Source organism: Mchenga conophoros, linkage group LG8 (assembly GCF_057382185.1).
Source record: "Mchenga conophoros isolate Kocher_MC1m ecotype Shallow Benthic linkage group LG8, M_conophoros_male_GT1.1, whole genome shotgun sequence".
Lineage (NCBI taxonomy): Eukaryota > Metazoa > Chordata > Actinopteri > Cichliformes > Cichlidae > Mchenga > Mchenga conophoros.
The window spans coordinates 3,018,102-3,033,145 of NC_140533.1; the positions used below are offsets into that span (position 1 = coordinate 3,018,102).

At 41.0% G+C, this 15,044-nt stretch overlaps 1 protein-coding gene across 1 annotated transcript in view; it reads left to right on the top strand.

The window, feature by feature from the left end:
- Positions 1-14,749, top strand: part of LOC146567914 (1-phosphatidylinositol 4,5-bisphosphate phosphodiesterase delta-3-A-like) — a 35,005-nt gene extending 20,256 nt beyond the window's left edge. Inside the window, exons 11-16 of the mRNA XM_085283615.1 lie at positions 68-221; positions 5,214-5,330; positions 5,498-5,676; positions 5,882-6,017; positions 8,505-8,654; positions 8,772-14,749. Coding sequence (XP_085139741.1) covers positions 68-221; positions 5,214-5,330; positions 5,498-5,676; positions 5,882-6,017; positions 8,505-8,654; positions 8,772-8,914 — 879 coding nt within the window. The 3' untranslated portion in view covers positions 8,915-14,749. The remainder of the gene's footprint in view (positions 1-67; positions 222-5,213; positions 5,331-5,497; positions 5,677-5,881; positions 6,018-8,504; positions 8,655-8,771) is intronic.
- The last annotated feature ends 295 nt before the right edge of the window (positions 14,750-15,044 follow it).

Genomic DNA, 15,044 nt, shown 5'->3' on the forward strand with positions numbered 1-15,044 from the left:
GTACCTCTGACCACTTCTGGATGGTGACTAATTCAGTTGGTTTCTGTGTATGTGCATGTGATGTCAGGCAGGCGTCTCCAAGATAACTCCGGAGCTATCAGACCTGGTTGTGTACACTTGCAGTGTTCCCTTTAAAAGCTTCGAACAAGCTGCCAAAAGTCCAGCAACCAACATGTCATCTTTCTCCGAAAGTGATGCACTCAGACATATTAAGGACTCAGGTAGGACATGTCTAAACTTGCCTTTTAGAGTAAAATGACTTTCTGGACTTTGGTTTTGCACAACACTGGTCACTATATTCTTAATTTCCGGTTAATACTTGTACAGCTGCTGTTATTGTGTATATATTTATTTATATTTAGATTTCTTCATACATTCTTATATAGTTCTATATTGTGTATTGTGTATTTTGTTGTACAGTTATTTTATTTTCAACTTTAATTTATATATTTATCTTTATCTTATTCTTCCCAGTTAAATTTACCCTTCATTCTAATTTGTGTTGTACAGTTATTTCATTTTTAACCTTAATTTATATTTTATTCCTTCCTAGTTAAATTTACCCTTTTTAATTTTTCATATTTATTTCCTATCTTATTCATAGCCTTTTCCTTTTTTGTTCTCTTTAGGTCACGAGCAGTTGTCCAAGCATTTCACTACATATCGTACTGTGTATGACTGTGTACGTGACAAATAAAATTTGAATTTGAATTTGAATTTGAATTTAAAATGGAATAGTTTGTACAGTACAAGTACAGTAGCAAAGGTACTGAGACACCCCACATTTCTTTATGTTTTGCAAGTAATATTGTTGGTTTGTTTTATAAGATGAAAGACAGAAGAAGGAAGCCAGGAATAGAAAGGGAAAAGGGACAGAATGATATTTAATCGTGATTAATCAAAATTAATCCACAGCAACCCTGTGATGAATCTGATTAAACATTTTAATTGTTTGACAGCACTAATATATCTGTATACTTACCTATTAGTATATAGTTTTTTTTTAAAATTGCATTTCACCTGAGAGGACCTGTGCTAAAAGATTGAAGAAAAGTATTGAAATTCTCTATGAATTTAAGAATATATTCTTTGTTTATTCCCCATTTATTTCATTATATTGCATAAATGTCTGTTACAAGCTTAAATATAAAGTTGAAAAAGTGTAGTTGCAACCAGATGTTGATCAAGTAATTGCGATTAATCACAATTGATTACAGAAAATTGTGAGATTAATTAGTTAATTAAGTCTATTGACAGCACTAATTGCTATATGTTTCAAAATGGATTAAATCAAGCTTGTTAGACAGCCCATGGCTGGACCAAGAACAAGCACAAAAGCACAAAAGTAAAAATCTCTTATCTGCCTTTTATAAGCTCCAATATTAAAATCATACCTGCTTTAAAAGCCTTAACATAAACACATCTCCACCGGCGTGGTGGGAATTAAAAAAACAAAAAAAAAACAAAAACCCTAAATCTTTACTTATCATATGTAAACTAACAACCATTTGAAACAATACAGATATCTGTTGGAAAATAGAACAGAAAATACTCAATAGAAAAGAGAATACGAAATACTTTTACATCTTAGAAATACCTATAGGGGTAACTTTTACATTTTTGTACCCACTTTGTAATATTTGTAAGTTGTTATTAAACACTGATGATTTAATTTCCCTCCCTTCTTTCTCTATTTGATTTTGATCAGTCAAGATTAAAAACTTGTGGAGACTGATACGCTTAAATACGTTCAAAATGACTGAAAGCCCCAATTCACAACTTATACAATACAAAACTCTTAGCACACTATACAGGTCAAAGGATGTTCCAAATGGGCCTTACATCTAGCCCTCCATCCATCCATCTTCTTCAACTTATCCGGGACCGGGTCACAGAGGCAGCAGCCTAAGAAGAGAAGCCCAGACCTCCCCCTCCCCAGCCACCTCCTCCAGCTTGTCTAGGGAAACACCAAGGTGTTCTCAGGCCATCCGAGAGATATAATCTCTCCAGCGTGTCCTGGGTCTGCCTCAAGGCCTCCTCCTGGTGGGACATGCCCAGAACACCTCATCTAGGAGGTATTCTTGTCAGATGCCCAAACCACCTGAACTGGCTCCTTTCGATGTGGAGGAGCAGCGGCTCTACTCTGAGCCCCTCTCGGGTGGTCGTACTTCTCACCCTATCTCTAAGGGAGTGACCAGCCACAATTCGGAGGAAGTTTATTTCCACTGCTTCTATCCACGATCTCGTCCTTTTGGTCACTACTCACAGCCCATTACCATAGGTGAGGGTAGGCTTTGCTTTTCCTCAGCTCCCTTTTCACAATGACAGACCGCATCCGCATCACTGCAGCTGCAGCACCAATCCATCTGTCGATCTCCCGCTCCCGTCTCCCATCACTCGTGAACAAGACCCAGAGATACTTAAGCTCCTCCACTTGGGGCAAGAACTCGTTCCTGATCCGGAGTGGGCACTCCACCCTTTTCCGGCTCAAGACAATGGCCTCAGATTTGGAGGTGCTGATTGTCATTCCGCTTCACATTCGTCTGTGAACCATTCCAGTGCAAACTGTGGGCCATCACCTGATGAAGCCAACAGAACCACATCATCTGTGAAAAGCAGAGATGAACTTCTGAGTGAAAGCCTTCCGCCACTTGGCGACGCCTAGAAATTCTGTCTATTGAAATTATGAAGAGAATCTGTGACAAAAGGGCAGCCCTGGCAGAGTCCATCATCCACTGAAAAGGAGTCCGACTTATTGCCGGCAATGCGGACCAAGCTCTTGCCATGGTTGTATAAGGATGGAATGGCCCGTAGCAATGGGCCAGACACCCCATACTCCCAAAGCACCTCCCAGGATTAGGTTAGATCTTCATGCAACATCGTAGCAGCATGCCGACCAAGACAGCCCTACTACATTCAGAGCCTTCAGGAACTCGGCTTCTTCCACGGGGCACAGCCACAAAGAAGTTGTTTGACTGCCTCATTGACCTCACCCCCAGAGATAGGTGAGTCGTCCCTCTCTGCTTCCTCCACAGAAGATGTGCCAGTGGCATTCAGGAAGGCTTCGAAGTATTCGTTCCACCACCCAAAAATGTTCTCAGCCGAAGTCAGCAGGACTCCATCAACACTATACACAGTGCAGGTAGAGCATCGTTTGACCCTCCTGAGTCACCTGACGGTTTGCCAGAATCTCTTCGAGACAGTCCAAAAGTATTCTTCCATGCCTTCTCTGAACTCGTTGCACACCCTAATTTTTGCTTCAGCCACTGCCCAAGGCGCATTCTGCTTGGCCTGTTGGTACCTACCAGCTGCTTCCATAGTCCCACATGCTAACCAACCCTGATAGAAATCCTTCTTCAGCCTGATGTCTCCCTTCATCTCTGGTGTCCTCCCCCGCCACCTAATCCAACTCACCGCCAGGTGGTGATCAGTTGACAGCTCAGACCCTCTCTTTGCCCTTGTGCCCAGAACATATGGCCGTTGGTCTGGAGATATGATTACAAAACCGATTGACCTGTGACCTAGGGTGCCCTGGTGCCACGTGCACTAATGGAAACCTTTATATTTGAACATGGTGGTCGTTATGGACAAACTGTGATTTGCACAGAAGTCCAACAGCAAAACACCACTCGAGTTCAGATCTGGCAGGCCGTTCCTCCAAGTCTCACTGTTGTTGAAGCCCCATGAGTGTTGAAGTCTCCCAGTAGGACAGCAGGGTCCCCAGGTGGAGCACCGTCAAGTACCCTGCCCAGGAACTCCAAGAAGGCCGGGTACTCTGAACCGTCGTTTGGCACATAAGCACAGATGACAGTCAGGACCTGTTCCCTGACCCAAAGGCGCAGGGAACAAACTCTCTCGTCCACTAGGGGAAACCCCAATGTACAGGCAGCAAGCCAAGGAAATACTAGTATGGTCTTGTATGCCTTTCCAGAGGTTCTGGCAGAGGATATTCTGAAGACCTATCCATTTAGGTTTAGTTGGTGCATCCCATCCTCACCCAAACTGTGCATCTTAGGTGACATAAGTGAATTAGATATTCAACCATATACAACACATCTAGTCCTTACTGCCCCATACATCGATAATAAAATTATCCTTATGAATTGGAACTTAAAAAATGATTTGTATATTACGCAATATAGAAATTTAATCTAGATTAAATTAGTTTGGAGAAAAGGTCTGCCTCCTCCCGTCTGCATTAGCTACACTATCCTTTGTGGTAGAGTCGGTGGGTGCTGGCCTTGGGTGCAACCGTGTTCTGGGGCACTGTTGAAATGGTCCAGAGTCTCTTTTCCTTGGGTGGTGGGGCTGCAGAGGGGGTGACAATCACTACTGTCTGCCTCTCAGTGTTACATGCACCTTAGACATTGGGGGGAAGGTGTAGATTTTGCACTGTTGACCAGCAGTCTTGTACTCATGTCCCATCTGTCCCCTCAACTTTGATAGCACTCTACTTTTCACATAGTCATTCTCACTATTAACACCTCATGCACCTCACACAAAAATTAGGGCCAAGGATATATATTGCTTTATAGACCGGTCGCCACTCTTTCAATGATGAGCATGTACAGATGTACAGATCCTGATACAGGATGTACAGGACTGGTTTAAATGGGTGGTCAGGGAAGCCATTAACATTAAAAGGGAAATACCATCTCTAAATTGAGTAAGGGGGCTAAGGGTACATCTTTCACCATCTTACAATGCTGTGATTGCAGCCATTCCCCAACTCTCTGTGAATGGTGCTTTGATCAGTGGTTGTTTATCAGTGGTAATGACAATTTGGATATTAATGATCGACAAACTGACCTCACAACCTATTTGTTTAAAAGGCCAGCAGTCCTGCAGTCAGCTGAGACTGAAGAAGTCACTTGGATGAGTGTCAAAATGTTTCTCCAACAGAACAGAATCAACTTGGGATATCTGTGTGTGTGTGTGTGTGTGTGTGCGTGTGTGTGTGTGTGTGTGTGTGTGTGTGTGTGTGTGTGTGTGTGTGTGTGTGTGTGTGTGTGTGTGCGTGGCTAGGCCTGGGCACCTAGCAAGCAAGATCTAAAGATAGAGACTTGTGCACAGAACTGTGTGCTGCAATCTAGATGTAGAAGTTTATATAAACTTAGAATTTGGGTAGAGAAATTCCTGTGTTGACTGTACCTTATTCAAGAGCATAACGACAATGCAAAATGTGTTGAACTTTTCTTGTTCTCTAAATTCAGGGGTGTATTTTGTTCGTCACAACAGTCACCACTTGAGCAGGATCTACCCCTCAGGCCAGCGCCTCCATTCCTCCAACTATAACCCTCAGGAGATGTGGAATGCAGGCTGTCAAATTGGTGAGAGCATTTTTTTATATGTTCTATTTTTAAGAGAAGCAAACAGAAAGTAAAGTAAAGAACTGTCACTAACTGTTCTCCCACACTCGCGCCTCCAGTGGGTAGACTAATGGACATTGTCTCGGGAGGCCTGCAAGCTCTTCACACTGATGTTTTGTTTTCTCCAGTTGCTCTGAACTTCCAGACACCTGGTGAGCAGATGGATTTGAACCAAGGCAGGTTTCTGCAAAATGGTGAGTGTGGGTACATTCTGAAACCTGCCTTCTTGTGTCAGCCTGACAGTACTTTCAATCCTGAGAATGTGGGAGGAGGTCCTGGCCACAGACCTGTCATGCTCACTGTTCGGGTAAGATGGAAACTAAATCTGTCTAGGAGTATTTTAAGCTTGGTGACCAAATGTTTCTTATTGTAACGATTTTAGAAAGCTCTAGTTGCCTCAATATTGATTCCCATTAAAGAAATTTGTCTATTTCTTGAGTGGGTTCTTCTTCTCCAATCTATAATGATACTTTAATTAAATAAAGATCTCTCTTGCTTTGTTGTTATTCCAGGTCATTTCAGCTCAGCAGCTGCCTAAACCAGAATGGAATAAGCCCAGCTCCATTGTTGACCCACAAGTGTGGGTGGAGATCCACGGCGCTCCTATTGACAACAATAAGAAGAAAACGCATTATGTTGAAAACAATGGTATATATGTCTTTACAATAAAAGATCATTTTATAGTTGAATGGCTTCAGCTTTAAGGGCAGTGTAGTTGTTAGCCCTGTCATCTCACAGAAAGAGGTTCCTGGGTTTGATTGTGACAGGTTATAATTTCGTACCCATGTGGGTTCTCTTTGGGACATAGTACAACATCACTATTTATTTAAGAAAAATGAAGCTAACATGCAGAGGCAACCTATGAAAAAGTAATAACACCTTTATTGCTTTCAGAAAAATTAAGAGAGTAAGTAGTGGCCAATCAGCAGCAAATGTGACCACCTTTATAAAAGAAGTTTAGAAGAAAAGAAGTCAACTTTATTATCTATTCTGCAATATTTACAGGAAACAGACTGGGCCATAATGTCTTTTCCCCCTGTGCAACTAGAAATAATCTAAACTAAAATAAAAATGAGGACCATAAGAATATGAAAACAAATTTGAGGTATTACAATTATTACTCTTTATATATAAAAATGTCAAAAAATCCAAACATCAAACCAGTTTAAACCCCTACTAACTAGGGGTGAAAGTGGGCTGAAGTGGTGTTTTTGGTGCAGATGTCTGTCCGTTGTGGTCTCGGTACTTTAGTGTCAAGCTAGCACTACACAGGAGGGGTACATAAAAAGGGAATAACTCAGGTAATTTCAAATGAAACTTCTCTATCAGCTCAACAAATAATAGCAAACACACTGTTTGTGCACAGCTTATATGTTTTGTGTGTTTCTGCTCGCTGAAGTTACACCGTGTGTACTTTCCAACTGGCATTTGATAAACTGCAAATTAAAACTTAGGCATGCCCTAATTTTTAAATAATATCTTGGATCTGTGTATGATGTGAAGTTATGATTTTCATATTGTGAAACTTCCTGCAAAACAAATTGAGGTACACTACAATTATATTATTCAAAAGCTGCATGAACATATTCTGCAGTTTAGTGCAGGATAAACAGGTTAGCTTAGCAGTATTGTGAGGAATTTACAGTAAAGCACTGTTATGGACTGTTGCACAGTGGCTGTGATGTTCATGGTCAGTGTTAATTTACAATAACTGATGATGCTTAGATTCATTCATTAAATTCCACCTTCATACCGCCTGTATACTGTCTTGTATAAAGACATTATAAACAGTATATATTAGTGCAGGGGTTAGAAATAAGCCAAGATAGCTTATGAAATATTGGGTTACATCTTGTTGAATTAAGTTGTGTAAATCCGCAAAGAGCAGTGAACCTCAGCAGCAGCAGCAGCAGATCAGCTGAGCACACCCTGTATACAAAGAAAATCTACTGGAGCGCACAATGGAAATTATTATGAGTTGTGTTTCTTTCCCCCATGCTGATCCACTACAAGTACATTTCATCCTTTTTCACTTTATTTGAGTAAAGAAATCGAATCAGTAATTTTACCAGAGTATTTTTTAACACCAGTATCTGTACTTCTACTAAAGTAAACAATGTGTATTTTTGCCACCTCTGCTCAATAAAATTTACATATACTGCTTTTGTAAAAAATCACCATGTTGCGCAGTGTTTAAAACAGTGGGTCAGATGGAAATTGCGATTCTGCCTAAGTATGTGGCTAGAGACTGGCCACGTATGTAATATGCTAAATGTGGAGAAGAAGATAATTCATAGGTGCTTGTGTGCCATGGAGCCAATTTTTAATTCAGTTTTGCACCTTGAGTGTCAAGATATTAAGAATTATAACTACTGTATGTTTTATCATCTCAGAAGAAGAAGCCATGGAAGAAGTAAGAATGTGAAAGAAACTAATAGCGAGTTAATGCAACTACGGATAAACTGTGGTCCTCTTCCTCACCTTAAAGCTCAGCTTCTGAACTGCAATCAGGGCTCTAACACATGAAAACATGAATAAACATGTTTATTTATTCCCGTTATTGTCACCAGTGTGAGAGTGTATAACAGCTAATGTTAAACTTGAGTGTCCTAAGTATCACACTTTTCATCTGATGAAAAATTCAATTATGTTCTGACATCTTATGATTTTTTTTCATTTACTTTATTTCCTTTGCATGGTAAAGTTTGAACTTTGGAAATGCAGTGATGAATGGTGTTCACTAACAGTTCTTGAGCCATGCAGTGATTTCTATTCCGGAATCATGTTAGGTTGTATTAAAAGTGGACAGCTCAGTTTTACACCAGGCATAAAAGCTTAGAAACACTATCACTTTGGGTGGCTGTAGCTCAGGTGGTAGAGCAGATCATCTACTGATTGGAAGGTTGGTGGTTTGATTCCTGGCTTCCCCTAGTCTGCATGCCAAATATCCTTGGGCAAGATACTAACCTGAAATTGCTCTCCGATGCATTGATCGGAGTGTGAATGTCAGATGGGTGAATGCACAAGTTGTGTAAAGCGCTTTGAGTGCTCAGAAGAGTGGAAAAGTGCTATATAAGAACCAGTCCATTTACCATTTACAAAACTTAGTGTGTGAATTTATGTTCTTCATTACAGGCTTTAATCCACGGTGGGACTGCACCTTTAACTTTACCGTCCATGTCCCTGACTTGGCTCTGGTCCGCTTTTTGGTGGAGGATCATGACTATACTTCCAGAAATGACTTCCTGGGACAATTCACTCTCCCTTTCCCCAGTGTCCGCACAGGTATGTGTGGCAGCGAATGGGTTAATATGAGTGTGTGGGTGTGTGTGTGTGTCGTCAACATCAACACAATATGAATAGCCAATATTCTACTTATCTTAAACCCCCTTAACTCTGCAGGTTATCGTCATGTCCGACTGCTCAAGATGGATGGATCAAGCCTTTCACCTGCGTCACTCTTTATACATATTAAGGTCACTCCCTGTCAGAATTCCAAATCTTCAGCAAAATCGCCAACCCACTTTCCAACCAAGAATCCCTAATCCCACTTCTGCCCTTCAGCCACATGATCATTCCATGGTAGTTAATCAGAGAAAACTCAGTGGTTACAGCTTTCTCTCACGGTATCATCAACTGATTCATTTTTTTTACGCAATAGAAATGTTTCAAAACTGTATTTGAGATTTGTTAAGAAGACAACATTGTTATGCAAAGCTAAAAGCCAATTAGGTAATACTATCCATACCAGGGACTTATGATACACCTAAGATTTCAGAGCAGTCGATTTAAGTGTCTGTTTTACCTGAATAATTGTAATAATGTCTCATTTGTAGAAAGCTTCCCAAGTACTATAAACTCTTAGAAGTAGGGTTGGAGTCAGAGCTGGGAACTAATAGAGTACAAGTACTTTGCATTATATACATGCTGTTGTAGTTAAGTAGAATTTTTAGCTCTGTTTTAGATCTGTTTATCTGTACGTTACTTGAGTATTTATTTTTGTGACAACTTTTACTTTTACTCCCTACATCTTAACCAAAATATATCTGTATATCAATATACATATTTTCTACTCCTTACATTTTCAAATGTTTGTTACTTTAAATTTAAAACACTTGAGAAGAGTTATTTCTTGACATTTCACAGATAACTGTTAGTGTATCCATCACAGGTTCTTATAGCATGTGATGAATTAAACAAAGGGAAATCTAGCTAGTGCTACAGAAGAGGATCAAGCATAAAAGAAGTAACATTAGTGGCAGGCAATTGGAAGTACAAAGGTTCAATCAGCTTAATACATACATATTGCCAAAACTATTCACTCACGCATCCAAATCATTGAATTCAGGTGTTCCAATCACATCCATGGCCACAGGTGTATAAAATCAAGTGCGTAGGCATGCAGTGAAAGAATGAGTTACTCTCAGGAGTTCAGTTAATTCCAGGATGTCCTGTTAGGATGCCCCCTGTGTAACAAGTCCAGTCATGAAATTTCCTTGCTACTAAATATTCCACAATCAACTTTTAGTGGTATTATAACAAAGTAAAAGTGACTGGGAATGAGAGCAACTCAGCCACAAAGTGGTAGGCCACATAAAACCACAGAGTGGGGTCAGTGGATGCTGAGGTGCATACTGCACAGAGGTCACCAGGTTTCTGAGTCAATTGCTCCAGAACCTCTAAACTTCATGTAGCCTTCAGATTAGCTTGAGAACAGTGCATAGAGAGCATAATGGACTGTGTTTCCATGGCCGAGCAGCTGCGTCCAAGCATTATATAATACAAGCAGTTGGTGTAAAGCATGAGACCACTGGACTCTAGGGCAGTGGAGAAGTTTTCTCTGGAGTGACAAATCACACTTCTTTGTCTGGAAATCCAATGGATGAGTCTGGGTTTTGTGGTTGCCAGGAGAATGGTACTTGTCTGACTGTACTGTGCCAAGAGTAAAGTTTGGACAGTTGGTATTGTACGCTGTGTTGGGGAGTAATGGAATACATGTGCGTTACGTGTTTAAAGTAACTGTCTTCCGTTACACTTACCGTTTAAAAGGGTGGTATTCAGAATACAGTTACTTTGTTGAAACAAAGGGATTGCATGGCGGTCTTTTCCTGTTTCATATGTTAGGCTATGCCCTCTTTATTTATGGTAATTCCACGCTGGTGGACACCCAAACAAAACATGCATTAAGAGCCTCTAATGACCGTGTCTCAATCTCGCGGCCCATGTCACCTCTACTTGCAGCCCGCATATCAAAGTTGACCCAGACAACAAAGTAAAGCTAGTTTTCGGCTACGAGCCCGACGCGAACCGACGTATTAGCCAGAGGTCCCTTTACTACGGTTCGGAGCCTGTTTTATACACGCGCTGAATAGTTTTCTATACGAGATCGCTGCAAAAAGTGCAGCCTTACCTAATGTCCACCTACTGTTACTCATTTATATTAAGATTTAAATATCTAGTTGGTATTGGTATGGCGAGTAACCTTCAGTGATAGTAATAAATCACAGCAATAGTACAATCATGTAGTTGTAAAAAGCATGATAATATATTAAGTAATCCAAAGTATTCAGAATACGTTACTCTCATTGAGTAACATAACGGAATACATTACAAAATACATTTTGGGTAATGTAATCTGTAATCTGTAGTGGAATACATTATAAAAGTAACCTTCCCAACACTGGTTGTATGACACCAACTGTCTCCCGGTGGGACATGCCTGGAACACCTCACCCAGGAGGCGCCCAGGGGGCATCCTTGTCAGATGCCCGAACCACCTCAGCTGGCTCCTTTCGATGTGGAGCAGCAGCTGCTCTACTCTGAGCCCCTCCCGGATGGCCGAACTTCTCACCCTATCTCTAAGGGAGAGGCCAGCCACCCTTCGGAGGAAGCTCAGTTCTGCCGCTTGTATCCGCGATCTCGTTCTTTCGGTCACTACCCACAGCTCGTGGCCATAGGTGAGGGTAGGGACGTAGATCGACCGGTAAACTGAGAGCTTCGCTTTTACACTCAGCTCCCTCTTCACCACGACGGACCGGTGCAGCGTCCGCATTACTGCAGCCGCAGCACCAATCCGTATGTCGATCTCCGGCTCCCTTCTCCCATCACTCGAGAACAAGACCCCGAGATACTTGAACTCCTCCACTTGGGGCAGGAACTCATCCCCGACCCGGAGTGGGCACTCCACCCTTTTCCGGCTGAGAACCATGGCCTCAGATTTGGAGGTGCTGATCCTCATTCCCGCTGCTTCACACTCGGCTGCGAACCGTTCCAGTGCGAGCTGGAGGCCCTCACCCGATGAAGCCAACAGAACCACATCATCTGCAAAAATCAGAGATGAGATTCTGAGGCCACCAAAGCGAAAGCCCTCCGCCACTTGGCTGCGCCTAGAAATCCTGTCCATAAAAATTATGAACAGAACCGGAGACAAAGGGCAGCCCTGGCGGAGCCCATCACCCACCGGGAACGAGTCCGACTTATTGCCGGCAATGCGAACCAAGCTCTTGCAACGGTTGTATTGGGATCGAATGGCCCGTAGCAATGGGCCAGACACCCCATACTCCCGCAACACCTTCCACAGGACACCCCGAGGGACACGGTCGAATGCCTTCTCCAAGTCCACAAAACACATGTAGACTGGTTGGGCAAAGTCCCATGCACCCTCAAGTATCCTGGAGAGGATAAAGAGCTGGTCCAGTGTTCCGCGACCAGGACAAAAACCGCATTGTTCCTCCTGTATCCGAGGTTCGACTAGCGGACGAACTCTCCTTTCCAGCACCCTGGCATAGACTTTCCCAGGGAGGCTGAGGAGTGTGATCCCCCTGTAGTTGGAACACACCCTCCGGTCCCCCTTCTTAAAGATGGGGACCACCACCCCGGTCTGCCAGTCCACAGGTACTGCCCCTGATCTCCACGCAACATTGCCCTATATTAATGTATCTATGATAAAATATTGGTTTTGCAGTGTTGTTTTATCATTTTTTAACCAGTGCAAAATAAGTATGAGTCAGGTGGATTACATTGTTATCCATTATACCATTATTATGGTAATATTATTAGTGATACCCGAGTCATACCAGAGCATTGTGGTAGAGTATAAAAGTGTACATGTTTTGATTCACCTCTGACCTTACTTTTCCATCCTCATCTAGGACCATGAGGGTAATGAGATTTCAGAGCCAAAGGAGGTTTCTCCTTAGAAAGAGTAGAGCCGCTGATCTTCTGTTTTCAGGGAATGCCCAAGTCTGGCCAGGAAAAGTTATGTATTTTTCCAGCTTGGGAAGACTTTGGGGCCTGCTAGGAGGAGGTGGATAATGCTGCTAGACTAAATGTATCCCTCACATATCCTGTTGCCACATTGACCAAACATTTTCCTCTGCTGTAGATAAACGTGATATACAGTGCTGTGAAAAAGTATTTGCTCCTTTCATGGATTCTTTTTTGTTGTATATTTCTTACAGTTATATTTCAGATCAACAAACACATTTTAGTATCAGAAAAAAGATAACCTGAATACATACAAAATACAGTTTTTAAGTTTTAAGTTTTTATTTATTACAAACCAGGTCCTGTGTGGAAACTTAACTGCAGTTTCTCCTGCGCTGGCTGGGGAAGATTTTTAATATTGTTTTTCTCCTTCAACCATGTTATGAGCATTGAAGTTGCAGACTGTGTCCACAAGAGGACACTCTGCGGCTGTCCTGTTGGTAACACATGGAACAGCTGATCTGAGCAGGGTGAAGTGTAAAACAAGTAAATAAATAACTACAAATAAATGTTAGGGTAATCGGGTCATGTTTTATACATCTGAAAGAAAAGACTACAGGAAATTCACTGGAATGTCAGAGATTTAAAATCTCCAAATATCAGTATTGGTGTTAAAAGATAATATATTGATCTGACTTTTTTTTTTTTTTAAAGGTTACAGAACCTATAACATCTATATAAAGACAAACTATATGAGAACTTTTTAATTCAAATCGAAAGCGTTTTTAGCACTGGGTAGTGGACAGACAGTATTATTCTGAAGCTGTAGCTTACTGTAAACATAAAGGCTTAAAATGATTAAATCGATTACATAATAGACATGCAAAATCTATTTGTCAGAGTATGGTAGTTTTGTCACATATTTGTTCGATGTTTACTTAAGATACCACGTGGGCATGTGAACATAAGTTTAGCACAAATGGATATTTAGAAATGTCTGAGACAAGAATTGTACATTTACTGTCAGGCCCATCATTTTATGAGACAATTAAATGACAAAACTGAAACAGAACTAACCAAAAAAACATGCTGATATTCTGCTAAGATCACAAAATGGTAAATGGCCTGCATTTGTATAGCGCTTTACTCAGTCCCTAAGGACCCCAAAGCACTTTACACTACATTCAGTCATTCACACACAGGTGATGGCAGCTACATTGTAGCCACAGCTGCCCTGGGGCGCGCTGACAGAGGCGAGGCTGCCGGACACTGGCGCCATCAGGCCCTCTGACCACAACCAGTAGGCAAACACGGGGTTAGTATCTTGCCCAAGGATATTTGGCATGCAGCCAAGAGACAGCCTGGGATCGAACCACCGACCTTTGGATTAGTGGTTGACCTGCTCTGCCACCTGAGCTACAGCCACCCCAGATTTTATAAGTTATTTCTCTGGATTTTCCTCACTTTCATTTGTACACTGTAGGTTAAAATATCAAAAGCTGTTTTCTGAACTGTAGAAATTGCAGACAAACTCAAATTTGAACCTTTTCCACTGTTTTTGTAATTATTATATTTAAAATATTGTGTTTGTGCATACATTCTGTACACCAATCAAACTTGTGATATTTATAACAAACAATTCTTCTGAATAGTGTTGAACAAACTGAAAAATATCACTGTCAGCTATAAATAAGTATTGATTTCAGCATTGTTGTCTCACTGTCATTATTCTGTTGTTTTGTATAACATTTAAAGACTTTTTTTTTTCAATCTTTCATTCTTTATATTTAGTTTACAAGAATTAGTGTCTTGTGGAGTGGTTGGGTGAAGCCATTTATTATCAAGAAATTGTGTTTGACCTGTTAGTATCGCAATGATAGCAGGATTTCAGTGTTCATATTTATTTTTTAATTATTTATAAATAAATATTCATATGTTTTATCCAAAGTAGTCACTTTGTAATACAGTTACTCACTACAAAAGGATTGTTGTTTAAATTCTTGTACTTACCCTGGACTGTGGCCTTCAGGTGGAAATTGATAGTGTAACCCTGGCATATAAAAAGTATTTTGCCCAACAACTTGTTTTAGTTAGTAAACTTGAATCTATTTAATTGGACAGAAACCAAAATTTTGCTGAGGACTTTTTACATGAGAGCCACTAAGTCCCCCTGAGGCAACTCTTTCGATGGATCTGTCTTCTTTGAATGCTGTTATCATAAATAATCAAAAAATAAAGAAATCAAGCAGGTCATTTGCTGAATCACATGATATTTTCAAACCAACCAGAACCTCACAACAAAGAATTTGAGTCCACAATGAGCTCAGCACATTGCTCTTGTTGACTTTATAAACATGGATTCCTTTCAAGTCAAGTGAACGGAGGTAGAAGCAAAAAGATTGTATACTGGTGGACAAAGGAATATGATGAAGTGCTGAAATAAAGCTTTTAAAATGTTAAAAAGAAATC